Genomic DNA, 25,074 nt, shown 5'->3' with positions numbered 1-25,074 from the left:
TCCATATAGGAGGAGATCCGTGAAGCCAGACGCAGTCTCCGCGGAACATATATCCCTGACGACCAGATACAGACCGATCTTTCGGTCAAGATAATGACTCGCTATTAATGTAAATACACTTGTACAATTAGATGTATACAGTGCACTCCCGTGACAACGAACACGGTTATAACGAAATTTCGTTACGACGAAGTAAATCTTCTGGTCCCAAAATTATCACCATTAAAGTCTATGGTACAAAATTTGCTTATAACGAACACGGTTATAGCGAAATTTCCGTTATAACGAAGTCTTTTCCGGGCGCCACAGACAAAAAAAAAACAAAAGAAATGTGCTCCGTTACAACGAAATGCAAATTGCTTTCGAAAATACGTAGCGGAACAAGCATATAGCGTCTCTGCATGGGTGAACGCTTCACACCACTGTGTGTTCGCTCCTTGTGTCACGCACAGTTTCTGAGGGGAACTTGCGTTTATTATTGTAATACAGTTATCCCATCACACTTCACATAGCTTTCCAGTGTATGATGAGTATTCAGCAAGCAGAATATGATATATATACGTGGTTTCCTTGTTTTTGTTATATATTGTATTTGTTCGGTTACAACGAAATTTCGTTATAACGAAAGAAAACTGCCAGTACCGAGCATTTCGTTATAACGGGAGTGCACTGTACATACATAGTAAGGGTTCTTTATGTATATCATACACTATTGCTCTCCAATTTAGACAAACACACAAAATATGAGTGCTGTACATGCATTCCCATTCTTGATTATCTGAAAGTAATTGAACTTCTGTCATCATGAGTTCTGCCAATAAATTATGCACAACAACATGTGGGAGAGAAAGGCATCTTTGAAGACAGAAAAATATGCAGATTACGTTGTACATGTAATTCATGATTGGTAATTTGCCAAAAATTACATTGTTATAAATATACTCTCAAGATCAAGGAAATTACTCCATGCTCATGATTATACAATTGTAACCTCTATCTACAAAATACAATCTTGTACACACGTACATGTATTTCCAAATTAGAATGATAATAGAAGAAAAATGGAATTTGAATTGTACAACTGTATGTGACATCAATCCTGATGTGAATTAGCCTAGACAACTTTTCTCAGTTTGTCGCCAGGATACTGCATACGCCATATATTTCGCGAGTCGAAATTTTCACGAATCGGGAATTCCCGACGATTTCGCAAGTGGTTAAATTCGCGATCGTGGAGTCTTGTACTGAACGGAGAAATGTACATGCGTATGTCACATCCACATTGGGATAAGAGTCAATATTATCGCGTGTCTTTAATTTCGCAAATAGCACGTGACTTACATAATTCGCGGAAATAAAAACCTCGCGAAACATTCAGCATGTACAGTAAACCAAGAGCCAACTTTACGATCAGTCTTCCATGATATGAAGAAAAAGATTGACACAGAAGAGTTGACATTTGTAGGCAACCATCTCCTGAGGCTGTTCATCTAGCGTGAAATGGATCGTCTGTCCGAGTCGGGAATACTTGATTCATACTCTTCCCTCATCTTGCGGAAGTCATTGACGAAGTTGTATTGCTAGAAAAACATGAGATAGAAAGGAAGCACATGAAATGAAATGATGTATAAATATATTAGACAATACTGTACATTGGGCTGCCATTATAATGAAGCCCTCGGGACCAGTTGTTTTCTTTCATTACATCAAAATTTTGTTACAACCAAACAAATTAACAATAAAAAACACAGAGTCGACAATGTTGCGGCCTGATTTTTACTTCATTGTAAACAGGAATTTCGATATAACTGTGTTCATTATAACAGGAATGCACTGTTTAACACTTCAGTACACTTAAAACTATCTCTCCATCTATTGATGGTGATAATAACCAGGATAAATATTAAACGTTCACCACCACCACCAAAAAAAAAAACAACAACAACCCCAAAACAACATGAAATGTTTCTTTTTTGATTAGTTCAATTTAATTTCATAAAGAAAATACAATTCCCTATTTCTCATTCACATGACATGACAAATTCTACAAAGAAGTTTACCAACTTTTGATCGGCAAGAGGCAATTTAATTGTGGTCTAGAATACACACACCTTTGTGGACCCAACGTCCAACACGCCCAAAGGTGTCTTTGAGTGTCTATGTTAAATTCAAATGAATATGAGCATGTCAACTACTTTCATGACATTCCTTTGCTCCAAGGATGACACTTTCATTGCATTGCATTTGGTGTTGTCCTGAATATGTTTCATTATGAATTAGTTGTGAAAATAAATTTGTGACTGAAATGTTAACTGCAGTTATGCTTATGTCATAATGTAAGTGTCTATAATTGATACACTTATCACATTTTTTTTTACTTTCCTGCTTTTTAAATATCCCGCAGTAGAATGCACTTTACAGGACAGAAAGTCCCCTCATAACAATATTCAGGAGGAGAAACAAACTGACAAAAGAAGATGAGTGTTAAAATATTTAGATTTTATTTTTGTTAATTTAATTTGTTTTGTTCTTTTTTTGGGGTGGTGGTGGGGCAGGGAATAACCTTGTAAAGATAAGAAATAACAAATTACCACTCTTGAACGTACTTTGACAGTTTGTATGGCCCTGGAACCTTTCAGCTGTCTTATCTTTGTGATTGCATCTTTCCAGTCCATGTATTCATCCACCATCAGAAGGAGACAAGCTGCAATCAAGGCTGCCCGTCCTATCCCACCATAGCAGTGGACCAGTGTGCCGCGTTCTGCAACCAAATTGAGCCGAATCTCATCCAACATCTTCAGGCAGTTCCCGGGGGAGGGCACAAGACCATCCGGGAAGGGATAATGGTGGACTGCCAGCCCTGCTGTTGTGTACTCCTGCAGAAGACGTGGTACTCGATACTTGTAGAGTTCACCTCTTGTGCAGAGCACAAATACCTCTTCAACACCTTGACTTATCAGACTACCTGATGATAAAAGAAATCAAATGATGAAACATCCTTGACATTGCATATGAAGATTTATGTGAACAACAGGGCTGCCAACTCTCAGGCATTGAGCGTGAGACTCACTCATTTTGGTCCTTTCTCACTCTAAAACTTTATTTCATTTGCATGCATTTCTATTGATCTCACTTATTTTGACTCCTAAATTATAGCATTGGCCTATGGGAGTCTCACTCTCAACTAGTTTCCAGTGTTGGCAGCCCTGGAACAATCATGTCTTGATTTATACACTTCTGCCTCAAGAATGAATTTCACACTTGCTATGTGTCTATTCAATCTCAACAATGTACAGTGCACTCCCGTTACAACGAACACGGTTATAACGAAATTTCGTTATAACGAAGTAAATCTTCTGGTCCCAAAATTATTACCATTAAAGTCTATGGTACAAAATTCGCTTAGAACGAACACGGTTATAGCGAAATTTCCGTTATAACAAAGTCTTTTCCGAGCGCCACAGACAAAGAAAAACAAAAGAAATGTGCTCCGTTACAACGAAATGCAAATTGCTTTCGAAAATAATGTAGCGGAACATGTATTTATAGCGTTTCTGCATGGGTGAACGCTTCACACCACTGTATGTTCGCTCCTTGTGTCACGCACAGTCTCTGAGGGGAACCTGCGTTTATTATTGTAATACAGTTATCCCATCACATTTCATATAGCTTTCCAGTGTTTGATGAGTATTAAGCAAACATAAAATGATATATATATACGTGGTTCCTTGTTTTTGTTATATATTGTATTTGTTCGGTTATAACGAAATTTCGTTAGAACGAAAGAAAACTGCCGGTCCCGAGCATTTCGTTATAACGGGAGTGCACTGTATGTAAAATAAACATTTGATCAACACCACAAATGTTAGCAACAGTACCAAAAATAGCTCACATGATGATGAGAAGGTCATGTGCAGACTGGTCCTGACTGAAGTAGACTTGTGAGAAAATCAATTAAGAGAGAACTTACTGACATCACTTTCGATGCTTCTCCAAGTTTCATCAAATCTGCAACCTGCAGAGGGAATGGAGAAGGTTTCAAAAGATACTATGTGCATGTATGCAGTGCTGTGCCTGTGTCTGTCCCTGTCTGTTTTTAAAGTGATTGTACAGTACTGGTTGAGGTGAGAATTCAGGTTTATAACATTTTTTGGTGAGATGATAAGAAAGCTCTTATGATACAGTGCACTCCCGTTACAACGAACACGGTTATAACGAAATTTCGTTATAACGAAGCAAATCTTGTGGTCCCAAAATTATCACCATTAAAGTCTATGGTACAAAATTCGCTTATAACGAACACGGTTATAGCGAAATTTCCGTTATAACGAAGTCTTTTCTGAGCGCCACAGACAAAGCAAAACAAAAGAAATGTGCTCCGTTATAACGAAATGCGAATTGCTTTCGAAAATATGCAGCGGAACAATCATTTATAGCGTAAGGTCTCTGCATGGGTGAACGCTTAATTCACACCACTGTGTGTTCGCTCCTTGTGTCACGCACAGTTTCTGAGGGGAACTTGCGTTTATTATTGTAATACAGTTATCCCATCACATTTCACATAGCTTTCCAGTGTATGATGAGTATTCAACAAACAGAATATGATATATATATATACGTGATTTCCTTGTTTTCGTTATATATTGTATTTGTTCGGTTATAACAAAATTTCGTTATAACGAAAGAAAACTGCCGGTCCCGAGCATTTCGTTATAACGGGAGTGCACTGTATATGAAAGAGTACTATGTAATTTTAAGAAGGATTCAATGTTTATGTGATGAGGTCTTGAAATGGCTGAGATATCCAAAAAAGCGATCCTAATGAAATTGACAGGCCACAACTTTTACATACGGTATCAGGATCTCTTTGTTTTACCTTGTTTTTAGATATCTCAGTCATTTCAAAACTGATTTTCATCAAATAAACTTTTGATTACCCTTAGAATTGTATGTTCTTTAACATTTCATAGAGTGGTTTCTAAATATCTCGCAAAACGTTAAAGCTGAATCCTCACCTCAGCCAGTACTGTACAGTCCCTTTGAAGACCTGGTAGCATGAGGATTCATGGGTGGCCCATGTTTTCTTGATATATTTATTAAGCACCAAAATTCCAATGCAACTGAATATTCAGCTTGGCTTAAATTCATAAATTAAAGTCAAATAAACAGAATAGAATAAGTTTCATCACAATCTGACTTAAAGGACAAGTTCACCTTCATAAACATAAGGATTGAGAGAATGCTGCAATATTAGTAGAACGCATCAGTGAAAGTTTGAGGAAAATTGGACAATCGATGCAAAAGTTATGAATTTTTCAAATTTTTGTGTTGGAACCGCTGTATGAGGAGACTACTATAGCTTATGAGTCATATGCGTACAACAGTATAAAGAAAATGTAAAGAAAATTTAACATATTTTCACTTTTTTCGCATAATAAAAGAGCACTTGACTTGCCTCTTTCTAAGGGCAGGGGGAATAATATTACCCATAACATATGTCGGTAACGAGTCAAGGGAATGTGTACTTTTTTCAAAAGATGAAATTTTGTGAAAATCTCTTTATATTTTCCTCATATTGTTGTACGCATGTGACATCTAAGTTATTCATACACTGCAGTAGTCTTCTCATCCAGCGGTTACTGCACAAAAACTAGTCTTCTCATCCAGCGGTTACTGCACAAAAACTTCAAAAATTCATAACTTTTGAACGGATTGTCCGATTTTCCTCAAACTTTCAATGATTTGTTCTACTAATATTGCTACATTCTCTCAATCCTTATGTTTATGAAGGTGAACTTGTCCTTTAAGTTGTACTTAAAACACTACATGGGACCTGTCATCAGTGGCCGGATTCACCTCGATTTGATTTACCACCTTGAAGTTTCATTCTACAGTTATTTTCACCAAAGAAAAAAAGAAAGCAGAGCAAACCAATCGCACCTGCAAATGCAAATAAGGGGTAATGGAATGTCTGAGTGTGTGTGTGTGTGTGTGGGGGGGGGGGGGGGGGGTCAATAAGATAGGACAATGATGTCATCACCTTACAAAGCTCTCATTGACATGTAGGCATCCATTCTTTTTATTGACATGAAACATTTTTTTTGAAGTGTTCTTCACATCAAATCAATGTTGCAATTAGTTACTTAACTATGATGATTTTTCGAATAAAGGGTTACAAGTGCTAGATGATTGACCACAAACATTATTTGTTTCTAATGGTCACCGGAAAGAATGTGACATGACATCCTCACAGTATGTACTAAACACTATGCTTGCCGAACTGCCACCAATTACCATTACTGCATAAAAGCATGTGAAACTTTTTCCAGAACATCACATAGCATTGTAATATTCTTTGTCTCATTTTTATAAAAAGTCTGCAAATAGTCTTGTCACTTATATTTTGCCATATTCCTCAGTTTACTTGAACATGGAGTGACATTGCATGATCATGAAATTAGGAATGGTTAAGTGTAGAATAAAAAACATAGTGTGCAGTGAAGCTTTGTCTTTATAAAATCAATGCACTAAGAATAGTCCTTTGATGGGATAATGCATAATTGTCATTATGTGCATCAAAAGAAAATTAATATGTTGAAAGTAATTGTTCAAAACAACAAAATCTAAACAAATTATTAAACATCTTACCTGGCAGTCCACTGACTCCAAGTTTTTCAGATATTCCATATTCAGACAAGTCCATCCTTTGACCAAGAAATGAAAACAGTTCATAAAAGTTACAGGCATAATTTACCATTTGCAGATGAAACAAAATTCCAGCATTAGTGTTTAAAATACAGTGCTGTAGTTATAAAATGTGAGTTAGGAATAGAAGCATTCACTGTAAATATCTTAATTGGTAAATTCGATGTTAAGTATTGTTAAATAAAAATGTGAACAATAGTTATAATAAACATGCTTCCAGATTAAACCATCTAAAGTTACGGTTTATTGAGAAAAATACAGATATCCCCTTGTATATTATCTTGGTCCTTATCGCGAAAATTTATAGGATGTTTTATGGTACAACAGACCTACACATATGCATTAAATGTCATATCTTGAAAATTTTTTAAATCACTGTTCCCAAAGGTAAACAGGACCTTTAAAATGGCAAAGAATCACACATTTCACACAGAAACTTGATCATGAAAATGAAATATTAATTCTTTAAGTAGTTATAATCAATGACATAAAAAGAATACAATCCAATAGTTATGATCAAATTCACATTTTGCAATTAAACCTAAGAAGAAAAAAAAAATAGAGTGAAACAGACATTCTGACAAATGTTAGACAATATTTTAGAGAGTGATGAAATAAACACATACATGTCTATTTCTTTTATACACTGTAGTTTATGTTTGAAGAAGTGTTTTTGCATGGCATACATGAATTAGTACAGCTCTTTTATATGTTCTTTTATACCTGTAAGGAGATACTTTGTACATATATCTTTTAATGAGTCTGACTAAAAATTATGTTGATATGACTGTTTTGATCTCTTTTGATGACAGCAAAGGTCTCCTGATGTTTAGAAGAAATAATGATTACCTTGAGTATCACAGCCCAAAATAGAACATGGCGCCATACGACATTGTACATGTATGTACTACTCTAATCCTCGCCCAGAGTTGTGAACCAGTGTTTATTCACCAACTCACAATACAATGTACACATGTACTCGTATATTGGTTGCTGATGAACATACTGCTTCTATCATACACTTGTATCTCACCAGCTAATGTTGAATGGAGATTTGTCAATGGCTTCATTTTCATCATCTGAGGAGTCAAAACCAGAAGAAGCTCCATCTTCTCTCCTGCTTTGGTCTTTCAGCTGAAATGAAGAAAGCAGCATTATATCATTTCTAGATGATACAATAGCAGGATAACTTTTTTTTTTCCACACATGAACATGTATTTTGACATGTTTCACCAGCTGATGCTTGTTAAACAGTTAAAGTCATTAGATTTGTACTAATACATTATATTCATGTATTTAGATTTATGGCATACACAATTTTACAAACCATATCTGAAAAGTATTTAAGTGTATAAATACAACCTGATCAAAATATGTATTTGCATGATATTTTCTCTATATTCAAGAATGGTCACATGTGCACATAGCAGGGCTTGAAATAAATTTTTTAAAGGTGCACTTTTGGCTTGGGGCAAAGTGGCCTTGGATAACCCAAATTTAAAAGGGGCATCAAGGCCATTTGAAAGGGCAACTAATTCTGGTCAAAAGGGCACCAAGGCCTTTTTCTTTTTCTAAAAATGACAAGTAGTGCAATGTAAGGTACTGGTTCCAGAATTATATGACTAACACACACACAAGGACCTATACAGTATACCGGTAATATAGAATGCCTAATAAGGTCACACTAAAAGTTGTGGAGACTCGATCATCAGCCTCAACGTCTCAGAGATGTCTCCTCAGTCGCAGAGACTGAGTGTCTCTTTGGTCCCCAATTGCCAATTATAGCCGGGTCTTCGCAAGGTAGTGGAGAGATTCACTTGCAGACAATACTGAATAGTCTTCGTGACTTGGCTTTGCGTGCAGAATTCATGGGAACAATTGTTGCAGGAGCAACTGTCACAGAACCGTCACCATCACCACCTACCAGTGTACCACTACAGTACTGGTAGTCTCCTAAAACTGCGACCAGCCCAAACGTGAAGTATTAAGCCAAAAGGAGCGCCCCGAATAGTAGTCTGCAACTTGAACCAAGCAAATGAGATACCCACTTAAACAAACACAAAGCTAGATCCAATGACGTGGTAGATGAGCAAAACATATCTGCCAATTGCAAAAGGAACCGTTGTTCACAGTGATAGGCCCTAGCTTCTCACCCTACTACTGCCAGTAGGGTGAGAAGCTAGGGCTTAGCTAAGGTAGCTAGTTGATAGCCTAGACTTGCTAGAGTTCATGACTGATAAAAGCAACAACAACAACAACAACAAGTGTTCGTCAGAAAAAAAGAAGAAGAAAGAAACATGAAACAAAAAATCAACTTGCACTCCACCCACCTCTGGCATTTCTGTGGCAACCCCCATCTGTATATCTGGTACACCTTTCTTCTGATGAAAAGAAGCGAAATACGGAGTTATGTCGTGCACTACGCCACTATCTAGACAGATCAGAGCAGAGGCTGTGTTCCAGCTGGAGTGTACCTCTCTAGCTGCTTATGCACGCACGCACACGAACGTATAGCTTTACACGTTTCCACTCTCACGTCTCACACGCACATGCCCACTTGATTGCTTGTTGATGCATTCAAATCGTGGGAAAATTTTGTTCTCGTAATTCATTGGACAGTGTGTAATTTGCCAGCTTGTTTACTAATATAAGATAAATCATACAATTGTTATAATTTCTACCTTTAATTTGCATTTTAAAAATTGATAATTATATTAAATAATTTTTAAAGTGAATATATTGGCGTATTTTACTATTATAGGGTAAATAAATGAACAAAAAGAACAAAACTTTTCTTTGAGCTTGCTCCTCCTAGTAACGTTGTAATCAATATGGCGACGTCCTAGAACCGAAATGCCGACATGCGACATCGGAAGAAGTGTCTTTAAATTTTACGTTTTATTTTTCGGGATTTCAACAGATTGACTCGGTATGTTTAAACTTGTGTACATCTTTCAATCGTAAATCCGCCATATAGATCTCTAAGTTAAGTTGATTTTTATGTAGCTTAGGTCTAGCTAAGTTGAGTTCGTATCGGACTTGGCTTAGAAGTCGTAGCGAGCCGTAGGTTCTGTATGTTATATTCCGAGAGCTTTATACAGTCGTATAGCGTGGTCCCATGAATTCGCTTTCACGCTGGGAGATGATTTCAGTCAGTGGCTTTTACTCGGCCTAATTTAGGTCTACTAGTCTTAGTGAATTGTATTGACTCTTTCGACCCCCTCTCGGGGTATGAGAGTACAAACAAAGAATATAAATAACAATATGACAAACCAGTGAATATAATAGAAGATTTACACAAATTCTAACCGTTACAATTTCTGAGGTTCGGAGGGGAGGTCAAGTTTGCATGTAGAACCTAGTCCTTGTGGTTCAAGGGTCCTCAAATTTTGGAGAAATTTTAAGGCTGATCTGTATTTTTTTGTTTGTTAATTACAATAATCTGGTTATTCGGATTATGTTTTCTCTGAAGACTTCACCTGCTTTTTGACACATTTGAGAATTGTTGTATTTTGGGAGTCATTGTCTTCATGGGATCTGGATCAAAGATGGCTTCTGCATATTCAGCATATCCCCACATGTAACAGATGGTGTTAGTATGGTGTACAATGTGTCTACACTGTACAATACAGCACAGCTTGCAATTGCTTATCCACCATGATGGCTGCCCACCTCACACAGCCCCACACACTTCAGAGGATATGACTGTAAGTGCATCATTCTTTTGATTGATGGTGACTCAATATTTGATGGCCGGTGACTCGGCTTCAAAGCTCCAAGCTTCAATCAACTCGGCTTTGCCTTTGCATTTGGCTTCATTTGACATTTGTTATTTGCAGTAAATTTAAGCCTGCAACTTGGGATATTACAACAGTACTCGGTACAGTAGTATCAGTTGCAGCATGTTTTATGTCTACAGTGTGCTCTTCAGCCGCAACTACCGGTATGTGATGAAAATTCTTGTCATTGATTTGATAATGCCTAACTAGTGCTAGGACATTGGCAGTTGGCAATATGCTGCTTTCTTCAATCTCGACAAACTTTTTATGGATCTTACTGACATTTACTTTCATAAGAGACCTGCATATCATTGATGTTTCTGGAACAGTTTATGATGTGATTGACGTTCACACAACACACTTCAGGAATAAAGCCTTATTCCGTGCCCCTAAGGCTCCCTCTGTCAGTCTGTTTGTACATGCATCCAAGTCAATATTTCACCAGGACACCTGTAAAGATGGGTTAGTTCTTCTCTACCTGTCTTCACTCCTTTTAAGTCTTTCCTATGCACCGGAACCCAATCCTGGACCTGCTAATGGCAAGCTGAGTCCTGACACAAATGTGTCTACAGATGCTCACTCAAAGCACTTGTCATGGTTATGTGGTACCTGCGACGGCACAGTAAACTGGAGTGACCGAGGATTGGCATGCAATGCGTGTGGACAATGGTACCATGCCCGTTGTCAGAGTGTAGATACAACCCTCTATGAGCACCTTGGGGAGCTAGGCGAAGAGGAGTCTTGGTATTGTGCCATCTGTGGCATTCCTAATGCCAGTTCAACTGTCTTTGATCTCCATGGAATAAATAGTAGTACACACTCGACACCAAATGACTTTGACAGACCAGTTCATATGTCAACACCAACCCGTGCCAGTCAGCAAGATGGATGGAAAAAACGGCCCCTTCGTCTTTTAAACATCAACTTTCAGTCCTCTCGAGGAAAACGAGCGGAAATCCTTAACCTCCTGGAGAGCACAAAACCAGATATAGTTGTGGGAACGGAATCCTGGCTCGTCTCATCTATCCAAGATGCTGAAGTATTTCCAAGCACGTACAGAGTATTTCGAAAGGACAGAAACCGCCATGGTGGGGGTGTTCTCATCGCGGTGCATTCAAAATTTAATTGCTCAGTAGTAACAGAGCTCCAGGAAGATTGTGAAATTCTGTGGGTAAATCTGAAATTACAAGGAAGACGGTCAGTTTACATTTGTGCATATTACAGGCCAGATGTTTCAGATGAAGACAGCCTGAAACTCCTCAATGCATCCATGACCAGAGCAACTTCAATTAAAAATGCCCACATCATCTTGGCTGGTGATCTTAACCTTCCATCTTGGGATTGGAAACAAATGAGGATGAAGCCCAGACCATCGTACCCAAGACTTCATGACCTCTTCATTGAAATGCTGGATGACCTAGGTATGGAGCAGTTAGTCCAGGAGTCCACTCGAGCAGACAACATACTTGACTTGATTGTCACAAACAGCCCCCATCTTATTCCCAGAGTCGAAGTCCTACCAGGCCTTTCAGACCATGACGCTGTCTTCTGTGAAATCAACATATGCCCACGGTCACAAAAGCAAAAGCCTCGCCTTATACCGCTTTACAAGCAGGCAGATTGGGATGCCCTGAAGCAAGAGTTAGTTGATTTGCATGCAACCTTCAACGCAAAGGATGACCTGATTTCAACGGAAGATTTGTGGTTGTCATTTAAGGATACTCTTCATGCTGGTGTCCAAAAACACATCCCCCACAAAAAAGTCCGACCAAAAGAAAGTAAACCCTGGATTACCCCAGCTATACGTCGTCTAATCAAAAAGCGTGACCGTCTCTACAAAAAGATGCGTAAAAAGGGCAGAGAGAAGTATGAAATGTCATACAAAGATCTTCGCAGGCAAGTCCAACAAAAACTTCGGAGATCCTACTGGGCATACTTGAATGATATCTTTGAAGAAACAGCCACTGACCCCAGTGGAGCCAACAGACACAAGCGCTTCTGGACATACATTAAGCATCTTAAGACTTCCAATATCGGAGTTGCTCCCCTCAAGGTAGATGGCCGACTGGTTACTGATGCAAAAGAACAAGCCAATGTCCTGAACCAACACTTTCATCAGGCATTCAGTGAAGGTACAACATACTCCAAAGAAGAGTTTAACACTAAATGCCAAATGCCAGTGAGGGATTACCCAGTCTTAGATGAGGTGTTCATTTCAGTGGAAGGCATTACAAAGCTTCTACACAACCTCAAACCAGGTAAAGCTCCTGGTCCAGATGACATTAACCCAATGGTCTTAAAGGAGCTAGCCAATGAAGTTGCCCCTATTCTTGCAATCATCTTTCAGTCCTCCATGGACAGTGGAATAGTACCAGCTGACTGGAAAGAGGCCAACGTGACGCCCATCTTCAAAAAGGGTGAGCAGTACGAACCTACAAATTACCGTCCTGTGTCTCTAACAAGTGTGTGCTGCAAGCTGCTAGAGCACATCTTGACTAGCACAATAATGGGTCACCTTGAACAAAATAACATCTTGTGCCCACAACAGCACGGTTTCAGAAAGAAGAGATCCTGTGAAACTCAACTGCTGGAATTCACTGATGAGCTGATCAACAATATGGCTCAAGGGAAGCAGACAGACATCTTAGTCTTAGACTTTGCAAGAGCCTTTGACAGAGTCAACCATTCACTCCTGGTTCACAAGCTCCACTATTACGGGATCAGAGGGCATACGAATAAATGGATCTGCAACTTCCTCACTGGCAGACGTCAAGCTGTGGTGATTAATGGAGCTCGTTCGGATCTCATCGACGTACAGTCTGGAGTTCCACAGGGCAGTGTGCTGGGCCCATGTCTATTTCTTGTTTACATCAATGACATCCCGGAACTGCTCACCTCCAGTGTCAGGCTTTTCGCAGATGACACAGCGACGTATGATGTAGTTACTAATCCAAGCAACCAGGAGGCCATCCAGCAGAACTTGGATAAACTGGTCCAATGGGAAAAGAAATGGGACATGCTATTCCACCCTCAAAAGTGTGTTGCCCTGTCTGTTACCCGTAAAAGGAAACCACTGCGGACAGAATACAAGCTCCATGGACACACGCTTGATAATGTTAATAGTGTGAAATATCTAGGAATCACCATCACATCAGACTTGAATTGGTCAGAGCATATCAACACAATCTGTGCTAAAGCTAACAAAACTCTTGGCTTCATCAGACGCAACCTCAGGATCTCATCGAGGAGGATTAAAGAAGTTGCATACAAGACCTACGTTCGTCCTATTATTGAATACGGCCACACCATCTGGGACCCATATACCCAACAGTCAATCAGGATGCTTGAGGCTGTGCAGAGACGGGCAGCACGTTTTGTAATGCAGCGCTACCACAATACATCCAGTGTAACAGCAATGCTAGAGGAGCTGCAGTGGCCCTCTCTTGCAGACCGTCGCCGAATTGCACGCCTGGCAATGCTTTACAAGATAACGCACAACCTCGCACATGTCAACATGATTAAAGAACAGCTTCAATCACTCCCTACACGTCCAAGAAGAACTCACAGCCACCAATACCTGGTCCCGCCCAGCCGAACTCTCTATCACCAAAACTCCTTCTTACCAAGAACCGTCAAAGACTGGAACAGATTACCCCAGGAAGTGGTCGAGGCCAATACCATCGACACATTTGTGTCACGAGCCTCGGCCCAGGAGTAGTTGCTTAGCACTCTTTTCTTTTCTTTTTTATCATTATTGTTATTATTATTACTATTATTGATGGACTTGTCAGTTTATTGGTTACTTATTTATTCATTGGATGATGATTACTACGGCAACTACTTGAACCCTTTGAAGACTTGTACAACTTAGACCTCCCCGAAAGTGACAGAATAATCAGCAAGTTGATTGTGGTCACTCTTACGGAAGAAGAAGAAGAAGAAGGTCTAGTCTAGTTATAAACTAACTTGATGTAACTACACGCAGCCGCGACAAACGCGGCTGCACCTCTATTCCTTCGCAGACGTTGTCATTTTTCAGTGTGGTTGTGCGACTCCTTCATGAATATCTTTATTAATCGTGGAAAACTAAAATACAAGGAATTATCGTAATCTATGACAATCATTCAATAATCGGTATGCGATTTTTTGTTTAATTACGTCAAAAACTCACCGAAATCTGTGGCTGAAATCAGGGGTGGTATTCTGAAAATCTTCCTAAGTTTCTTCCTAAGTTTCTTCCTAAGTCAGAAACTTAGGAAGTGCCTAGGAAAGACAAAATTGGTATTCTGAAATGTCTTCCTAGGCACTTCTTAATGCAAATTAAGCCATCCTTATCCCCACCCACGTCCTTTCCTCAGCCAATACGAAATGCCGTATCGTAAGGAACTAACCAATGTCTGCCAATGACAATCGCATATTACTGTGACGTAGGGTCAAATATACGAGTGCGCGGCATGTCCCCTTTCTCACGCTCATTTCGCGCATCAAAGTACATGTGCGCGCAATGACTGACAAGCGCGCCTATCACGATGCTTGCAGTTTGCTATTCTTAACAACGTACTTAGGACAGGGGTGGAGCTTTCCTAAATATTTTCCTAAAATTCTTTCCTAAGTGCATTCTAGAATACCAACTTCTTCCTAAGTCAGAAATTTGCATATTCCCGCCCCCTTCCTAAGTTTCTTCCTAAGTCTACTTAGGAAGAAACTTAGGAAGATTTTCAGAATACCACTTAGGAAAAAATCCTGACTTAGGAAGAAATTTCTTCCTAGGAAGGATTTCAGAATACCACCCAGGGGTGGTATTCTGTAAGCGCGATCCTTATTTCGATCCTAGGAGCGCGCGTAGGACAGAAAATAGGATACCCTTAGGACAGGCAAAATCGGTATTCTGTAAGCCTGTCCTAAGCCTATCCTAGGACAGTCATTTATGAATAATGAATATTAATGAGGAAAGACAGGACACGCCCGGCGCAGTATCCATAAGCCAATCATCTGGCTAATTTTACGCAATGCGCGCCCAAGATCTACATTGCTCAAACATGCGCTTCACGCAGCTCTACTTTGCGAGGAGTTAAAATGTATTGTCAGTCAAATTTTACAGTTAAGAATACAATTTTGATTATCAAAGCTTTAGCACGCACTTAGCCCACCATAATAGATGTGACCTTACGAGTTCCATTAATTAGCATTTAAAGTTTTTGCAGAAATTAGCTCAAATTTTGAACTTTTGGAGGATGTTGGGGTAAACTTGGATATCATCACTGCATGCCAAACTTCGTCCTTAATTCAAAGTTATTATAAAATATATAAGATTTTCTTAAATAAATATAAATAATAATAATAATAATAATGATAATAATAATAATAATAATAATAATAGATGCACTCACAGACACACACACACATGCGCTCACATTATTCTATGATCGATTGATATGCTTGTAATAATAATGTCTCGCTTATAGCTACTGTTTGTCCCACTTAAACCAAACCAATGTTCCACTTTTCCCAGGAAAAAAAAAACAATGATAACACAAATATGAGACTTATAGGAATATAGCGTTGCAACCCGTTATATGGCGAGCATCAAAAGTCTTTTGGTCCGATACATGTGTGCTCCATTCTAGATATCAGAAAGTTATTCGAGAAACTTCATCAAATCACAATTTTTGTCCCACTTAATTCACCCCACTAGCTCTCCCCTATCTTTATGGTAGTATAGACTCATACATGCAGGGCAATGATAACAGAATAAATAAAGGAGATTACTGATAGATTAAACAAAGATATAAACATGGAGCTACTATAGCTCCATGATATCCTTGTATACGAGTATACTAGATCTTCATAGCAACGACTTCGAGGGTCACGTAATGTGGGCGGCGAAGGTAGGCTACTTGCACTGCGTCCGCATGACGTTCGGGCAGACGTTGAGCATAATAATAATGATAACAACAATAATGACAATAATAATAATAATAATAATAATAATAATAACAATAATAATAATGATAATAATAATAATAATAATAATAACAATGATAATATTAATAATGATAATAATTATCATAATTATTACAATATCAATTATAATTATGATAATAGCTTTTGTTGTTATTGTGTACATAATGTACTTTTTATTTATTTTGGGCCGAATAATAAAAATGAAGTGTGAAAATGGCAAACAACAAACAAATAAACACATACCACAGAGCTAGATAAAGAATACAACTGTTTCGAACATTATAGACTGCAGTTTTAGAATCCTCAGTATGAGAGGAACAGATAACTCTGTTATACGATTCATGTATTTATTTTCTTGTTCATGAACATACAAAATAAGAGACAGTGGGTCGTCAGTAGGCCTATATACGCAATAGCCCGGCATAATCGCCAGAGAAAGATTGCCTAGAGGCTATCCTTATTTTTGCTCCTAAACTTGATCCTACTTGTGCTTACAGAATACCACTTATCTTAAGATCTCATTAACATCTAATTATATCTAATTAACATATCAAGTTACGCCCCTATCCTAAGCTGGGAGAGAAATAAGGATCCCTGACGTCACTGTCCCATTTCTCCTCCTACACGCGGTGTTACAGAATACCAATCGCATATTTAGGAGCGAGAGCTGTCCTAGGATCCTTACAGAATACCACCCCAGGGGTGGTATTCTGAAAATCTTCCTAAGTTTCTTCCTAAGTTTCTTCCTAAGTCAGAAACTTAGGAAGTGCCTAGGAAAGACAAAATTGGTATTCTGAAATTTCTTCCTAGGCACTTCTTAATGCAAATTAGGCCATCCTTATCCCCGCCCACCTCCTTCCTTAAGCCAATACGAAATGCTGTATCATAAGGAACTAACCAATGACAATGGCATGTCACTATGACATAGGGTCAAATACACGAGTGCGCGGCATGTCCCCTTTCTCACGCTCATTTCGCGCATCAAAGTACATGTGCGCGCAATAACTGACAAGCGCGCCTATCATGATGCTTGCAGTTTGCTATTCTTAACAATGTACTTAGGACAGGGGTGGAGCTTTCCTAAATATTTTCCTAAAATTCTTTCCTAAGTGCATTCTAGAATACCAACTTCTTCCTAAGTCAGAAATTTGCATATTCCCGCCCCCTTCCTAAGTTTCTTCCTAAGTCTACTTAGGAAGAAACTTAGGAAGATTTTGAGAATACCACTTAGGAAAAAATCCTGACTTAGGAAGAAATTTCTTCCTAGGAAGGATTTCAGAATACCACCCCAGGGGTGGTATTCTGAAAATCTTCCTAAGTTTTTTCCTAAGTTTCTTCCTAAGTCAGAAACTTAGGAAGTGCCTAGGAAAGACAAAATTGGTATTCTGAAATTTCTTCCTAGGCACTTCTTAATGCAAATTAGGCCATCCTTATTCCCGCCCACGTCCTTTCCTAAGCCAATACGAAATGCCGTATCATAAGGAACTAACCGATGTCTGCCAATGACAATCGCATATTACTATGACGTAGGGTCAAATGCACGAGGGCGCGGCATGTCCCCTTTCTCACGCTCATATCGCGCATCAAAGTACATGTGCGCGCAATGACTGACAAGCGCGCCTATCACGATGCTTGCAGTTTGCTATTCTTAACAACGTACTTAGGACAGGGGTGGAGCTTTCCTAAATATTTTCCTAAAATTCTTTCCTAAGTGCATTCTAGAATACCAACTTCTTCCTAAGTCAGGAATTTGCATATTCCTGCCCCCTTCCTAAGTTTCTTCCTAAATCTACTTAGGAAGAAACTTAGGAAGATTTTGAGAATACCACTTAGGAAAAAATCCTGACTTAGGAAGAAATTTCTTCCTAGGAAGGATTTCAGAATACCACCCCAGGTCTGTAAACGTCCTTATTGCTTCACTCCTCATCTGCGTGTTATATGAATGGCATTCACTCTCCTATATACTACAACGTAGGTAGTCGGAGACGTACGTCTCCGACTACCTACGTTGTAGTATACGAGAAAGGAGTCGCACAACCACACTGAAAAATGACCATGCTGCGAAGGAATAGAGGTGCAGCCACTGTTGCTTCGCGACAGCGGCTGCGTGTAGTTAGTTATAGACTAGAGTAGAGAGTCTACTGAGACATTTGAAACACATAGACTAGGCCTACCTAGATAGTTCTACGACACAGTTAACAATTCAAAACTTCAAAAGATAATCATAGAACCCTGATACTATTAGTAACACTCTAATAGGAGCCTACTAGTACTATAATACTTTAGGCCCCAGCCCGACCAGATGAGACCAGACGGCAGACCCTCGAACACGTCCACACAACAAAACTGTTGAAAATTTCTAACCGTTAGTGGTCTACATTCTTAATCTTATCACAAATTTTAGTACGAATCACTCACATGTCACATGAATTGAAATGCTTGTTTGGAGGGTTGGACGAGGGAGTAGGGTATGTGAATGAGCATGGTATCACCGTTGAATCACCGGTCCATAGTAATCCCTCACACAACATAGGCCTACACTGAGCAAAAAGTCCAATCTTACTTAACCCGGAATGCTGTGATCGTAGCTGGGCGATTAAAAAAAAATCTTTCCCAGCTTTGAACAATGCAAATTGCGCTGCTAGAGATTGTATTTACGCCCGCTCGGTCGACAGCATTTCGAATCATTTCTGCGATTTCTACAATTTCGGCAGTGTATACAATTAAAAAAGGCTTCATTTTCAGTAAGTTGTGATCTATATGTCAATATCGATAGCTAACTAAGCTAAAGACGGAAGCTAAATAGATAAAGTTTTCATTTTACATAGTCTGAGTAACAAATATGGTGTCGTAAATTCAGAATAGTGTCGGCGCCCCAGAATTTAAAGATTTACAGACTGTACATTGCCTCCAGTCGGAACGTCGGTAAAGCCCTGTCGTGACACTTGTGAAGTTGTGTATGGTGACAGGGCTGTGTATAGTTATATAGGCCCTAGTGTATACGTGTGTGTGGTATGGTAGCCCTACTACATATCGACCACCTTCTTTTAAACCGACCGCGTATAATTCGCGCACTGAACACTTAGTACGCACTTCTCTGCGCGCAAAGCACATAAAAATGGATTGGCTTTGAATGCTAGATGAGGATGGTGTGGGAAAACGCGATAATTCACTATTCATTAATGGTTTTAATCAAGGACAAAATTTCAAATGAATATTTTCACCGAATCGTAATGACAGCACAATGTAATGTCTATGGAAGTTTCTAAAAGGCTTCTAAAAAGCTTCGTACAACACGGTGTTCAATACAACTCGGTTTGTGTGCATTGTCAATGCAAAAACAGCGGTTGATCCTAATAAATGCGATTTACCGCGGGGAGCTGAAACGAGGCCATGCAAGTTCGTCGGCGATATTTTTGCACTGAAACTTCGAATCGAAAAGGGAACAATGGCATTTGATAGAGCTGGATTTTCTCAATCACGTAGGTCAAGTTTTTTACGTGAATTTCAGTGTTAAATATTCTTATCAAGCAAATAAACATTAGGCGGTCGATGAGTAGTAGGTCCAACCCTATATGAGAATACAAACATGAATAAAAGGAAAAGATACACAGACAATCTGCATGTAAATGGCAGAATATTACAAATTTAACAAAGGAGGTTGCTTCACTAACCTACTGCTACATGTCTGTATAGAACCAACTCTTTTTGTACTATCTAGATTTTTCTATGGTGATTGTGTGATTATCTTTATCAGTGTTTTTAGAAAACTGGGACATGATAAGGCAAGTAAATCTTGCTATGTTTTTCAACTAAGAGGTACTTTTGGTATCAAAAAGCTCTGTCATGTGCAAAGCACTTGGAAACCTAATTTTGGTTAACTTTTGAGGCAGATACAAACGTCTGTCTCTCCCTTTGGAAATAAGGGCAAACAAAAATGTAATGAAACACATCTCCTATGTGAGACGACAAGCAGAGTGTACACTGCATATCACAATGTGATGTGTTCGCATTAAATCGACCTTTGTTTACTGGTAATTAATGCGATCTTCACCAAAACTTACATACAATGAACTAAAAGCATCAGATTTATAATTTAGGGTGATGAAATAATTTTCAAAAACATGGCTGCTTTTTAATATTCTATAATTTGTGCAAACATGGTTTGACCATACTGCGACTCCCCATTCCTGACAAAAAATATCATTCAGTCTAATAGTTGTAGCAAGTTAACGTATAAACACAATCTAAAGTTTTCATTTGGGCCTAACCAAACATTTGATAGACCAGCTTGATTAAGTGTGTCTTCAATGAATCTTAACCATGAGGAGTTAAAGTCCAATTTTTCATCACATGAATGACGGATATGAATTTCAATAGAAGAGTATGAATATTTATTCACTTTACTTCTCAATATTCTTAGCCAGTTAATAACTCTACACTTCACATGGTTTAAAATCAATCCTCATCGACCTTGACTTGAAAAATTGTATCTTAGAAAATATTCCTCTGTTTCAGATTTAGATCTAATGTCATTTCACTATCGCAGAAAATACCACAGAGTCATATCACAGGCTCAGATCGTTGACTCATATCATCATATATGCACAGAATTCTCAGTGGCAAATGCAAGTGACACTTTTAATTGTGCACCAGTACAAGTTCATCATTTTGACCGACCGCCTGTTCTCCATTGATAGAGCATGTAAATCTTGTGAATGGCAAAGATGTGTTAACATCAGTTAGATATATATGTGCATTAACTAATGAGGATTTTCTTCAATTCTTTTTGCCTTCTCTTTCCTCAGGTTATTTACCTGTGCCCTCCTCATTTCTATTGATTTGTATAATTTATATTCAAATATTCAAACATATTAATTGAGCCCCGTCCCACACATACTTTTGATTTTATACACAAGGAAGCCATTGCATGAGGGTGGTCAATCTAAAAATAGGCAGTCGATAAGTAGTAGACTTACTATAGAATCTAGGAGACTAGGTATCAATCATTAAATTTTTTGTTGTGTGTAATTTATCAAATATCATACAATATTTCCCGAGAAAAATAAAATGCTCAAATATCAGTGATTGTACTAATAAATCTGCTTTGTACTATGCTACTCTAGAACCAAACTGCCAGTGGACGGACAGATTCCATTGCCTGACCCTCAATTTCTGTAATTAGAGGATTCATTCACCTACATCTCTGTTATTTGCAAAATTTGAAAGGATGACTTAGTAGAATCTATTGTCCAATTTTCTATTTGCTGAAAAGGTGATGTTACAGCATTGCATCAAGCTTTTTGATGCAATAATTATGTTGTTCAAATACTGTGTCATCATCGCATGATAGCATATTTTTTGCTTTCAGAAATGGAGATGAGTACCATGTTATTTATTGTTATCTGTGTGATGCTAAGATGATCTAAAGGCTGCGGATATGGGTTTAGCTATTTATATTCACCCTTTTAACAGTGAATCAGGTTTTTTACCAGTATAGATGTTGATATCAATATTTCTTTGTCATTTAAATCATGAGACTCTGCTATCATAACTTGCCAGCTGTAGTATCTGTTTGATTTTTGTATTGTTTAAAGCAATGTCACATTGATTAATTCTATCACATTTTTCTTGTTGAAAATAGGATACATGGAGCAGTTTGTATCTCCACTACCTGCCTTCAAAGGTGGATCATCAGGACACAACTTTGCCAGTATTCAATCTCTTCCATCTGTTATGAGTGCCAGGCCAACTGCAAAGTCAAGGGAGCATGTTAGCACCTTTTTCAATAATAGGCAAATATTGCGCACAATATGTGACTGGTTTGAGACATGGATGCCGTGGCAGAGACGTATTGTGTTGTGTGGGACGACTGACCGGTGCTCCACAGCCCAGTTGGAATACCTTGCCACAGCATTGGAACCTGTCTTCCACAGAGATTTTCAGACTTCTCTTCGAGGTTCTTATCCACCTCTGACAGCCAAGCATGTGATACCCACAAATACACAGTTAGAGAAGGCTGTGCAATTAGCAGATGGGGGGTATGAGGTAGACAGTGAAAACAAGCTGCACACCCAGACTGCTTCCCAACAACCTACTCATGAATTACTACATAATTTTGCAGCCAACTTAGTAAGGAAGGTAGTGGCAGAAGCAATCAAGGGTTTTGATGGGACTCAGTCTGAGCCATCAACTGAAAATTCTGTAAGTACTGGTAGTGAAGAATCACAAGAACAGAATCATAAAGCAAAACTGAAAAGAGATCAGAGGCGAAAACCATCTCCAATTGCTGAAGTTCAGGAAGATGCTGACATCATTTTAAGTATTGCCTTGCAGACTCTAGACCAAACATCTCATTCTGAAGTGACAAGTCCTACCTCATCCAGAGAGTCTGCCTTGAGAGTACCAAAGAGTGACAAAACCAGCTTTACCAAGCACAGTAGTGCTTCCAGTCAGCTTGGCTTTCTGCAGATAGAGAGAAAAAGTGTGGACAGTGCATCTTTTGTTAATAAGCAAAACAAATCTTTTGGCCGCCCTCTAGAATCATCCTTTTCCACTCGTCCATCAGAAAGACGTAAAGAGAGGACCCGATCGGATGCCTACAATCAATACTATTGCGGTCAAGAAGACACATCACTGACAAATGATACTACACTTGGGGAAAGTCAGTTAAATACCCTACCCCCTCTAGAGGCAAAAAAGGTATCTACCTTCAACTGGTGTGTGAATCACAGAGTGACTCCTTCTGTGCCTTCCACTGCCAACTCTACTGCAAGTCAGTACAGTAGACCACAGCACAGAAACAAGGTTCAGCCCATTCCTGGGAGTGCTGCTTCAACAGCCGACTTCTTTGATAAGAAGAAGATTCAGAAGCTAGGCAAGTTTAGTCATAGAGTTGATTACATCTCCTAGTTTAATTATTGTAAGATGTAGATAGAAGCAATTTGTGAATGAAAATACAGTAGAAGTTGCCATATGTAGTGTAGTTTGAATTGTTTGGACTATTCAAAAAATCAACACTTTCCACAAACTTGGTCAAGACCATAGTGAGCAGTAAATTCATGGCATTGTCCAAATCAAGAGTTATAGGACAAAGTGGCTATGATATGAACATCTTTAATTGTTAATTTCTTTTATCAATGGAACCTGTAATGCTTCATTTTCACAAACATATGAAGCTGAAAAGAGATGTGATACTTTCTTAAATTGCCCTCAATATTTTAGGCATTAATGGACATTAAACTATTTAAAATGTGTTTCATAGTGGTGTCCAACCCTAAGAGTGCATAGAGAATAGTGATCTCCTCTAAAAGTTTGTTTTTGTCTGTGTATAATGTATCTGTGATAATAATTTGCAGTATTTTAGCAGGCATTGTACAGAGTAAGAAATTTTGTGAAAAATTGATGCTCAATGCTTCCAATATGTGCAATGGACATTCAGAGCTCTGTTAGTTTCTAATAACTAATTGAAAAAAAAAAAATCAATTCTCAAAAATGTTGTGTACAATCTGCTGAAGGAACATGATCAATAATGCCACCTGTACACCACCTTGCACTGAGCGATCGTGTACTATGAGGCACTTGTAAATGAGGATTGAGAGGATGAGTTGAGACTCGTATGTTCTTCTTCTTCTTTTTTTTTCATTTCTAGGACCAATGAAAGGTGTCCTTCGCACAGGTCAAATCAACAAGCCACCTTATGTTGAAGACATCCACATATCTCTCCAAAAGGCGTTCAAGCCCAGTAAGTGGTGGACCAGAGATGGCCATGGTAGACCAATGCCCAGTGGAGCTGCACAGCTGGTGTCAGCCAAAAAGCAGCCATTGAGAGCCGTTTTCAAGGAACAATTGGAGCAAATATGGGCAGTAAGTCTTCATTACTGTAAAACACAATATTTTCGTGGCATGAAAAATTTTCGCAAGTTGCCCCTAACATTCAATGCATATAGTGTAGGTAAGAACTGTCACATGCATTTTAATTTCGCAAATCTTGGCTCTTGCGAAATTCACAAAATTGGAATGCACGCAAAGATTCCTTCTCTTACCCTTCCTGTAATGCTTATTCTCAGAACAGATCAGCTATCACAACCTTGCTTTTTGTTTTCATATTCTACAGGGCATGACCAGGCAAGATTGTCGTATGAGTATTGTCATCATGCCATGGCCAAGTACAAGGTTTATGATTATCAGAATGTGTGGCATTAGCAAGGAATTTCCTAATTTTGCCTCCCCTGAGATTTGATCAGCCTATGTTATGGTTAGACAAAATCTTAAAGAGTATGGTCTGTACATTAAAATGACATTGTTGGTGAAAGGCTTTGCAGTTTTTGGGTGGTCATGAATACAAGTCATTTCAAAGGTAAAGTCTTTTTAATGTGTTATCATCTTCAGAGCAGGAAGTAGTTATCCGTGATGTGTGTTATATCCCACAGTGGCTGAAGGAGTGGGAGGATCATGAGAAAGGAGACCTCCTCGTGGAACTCATCAAGATGTGTGACCAAGAGCTGATCAGGTTCTTTGCCTCCTGCCTCATGAAGAGGTGAGTGCTGGCAATGACTTATATCACATGACTATCATTTTCACCATGGACAAATACCATCACAAACAAATTCTTGGTTATGGATAT

General features: G+C 38.7%; 2 protein-coding genes across 2 annotated transcripts in view; one reads left to right on the top strand and one right to left on the bottom strand.

Annotated features, from left to right (window-relative positions):
* Positions 1-1,284: 1,284 nt before the first annotated feature.
* On the bottom strand, positions 1,285-9,178 carry LOC139740735 (cyclin-dependent kinase inhibitor 3-like). Its single transcript, XM_071651303.1, has 6 exons — positions 9,036-9,178; positions 7,739-7,839; positions 6,649-6,704; positions 3,971-4,015; positions 2,607-2,965; positions 1,285-1,580 (listed from the first exon to the last, which is right to left on the bottom strand). Exons 1-6 carry the CDS (start codon positions 9,060-9,062, stop codon positions 1,491-1,493), a joined length of 678 nt encoding a protein of 225 aa, XP_071507404.1. The 5' UTR covers positions 9,063-9,178; the 3' UTR covers positions 1,285-1,490.
* A 369-nt stretch (positions 9,179-9,547) lies between these two features.
* The window catches only part of LOC139740734 (uncharacterized), a 94,647-nt gene continuing 79,120 nt past the window's right edge, over positions 9,548-25,074 (top strand). The window contains exons 1-4 of the mRNA XM_071651302.1: positions 9,548-9,634; positions 22,093-23,325; positions 24,100-24,314; positions 24,881-24,987. Of these exons, the coding sequence (XP_071507403.1) occupies positions 22,098-23,325; positions 24,100-24,314; positions 24,881-24,987 (1,550 nt within the window). The 5' untranslated portion in view covers positions 9,548-9,634; positions 22,093-22,097. The remainder of the gene's footprint in view (positions 9,635-22,092; positions 23,326-24,099; positions 24,315-24,880; positions 24,988-25,074) is intronic.

The sequence above is a fragment of the Diadema antillarum genome, unplaced genomic scaffold (assembly GCF_040938485.1).
Source record: "Diadema antillarum isolate AM-2024a unplaced genomic scaffold, OU_Dant_1.0 seq00000876_RagTag, whole genome shotgun sequence".
Taxonomy (NCBI): domain Eukaryota; kingdom Metazoa; phylum Echinodermata; class Echinoidea; order Diadematoida; family Diadematidae; genus Diadema; species Diadema antillarum.
This window is presented reverse-complemented; position numbering and strand designations above follow the sequence as displayed.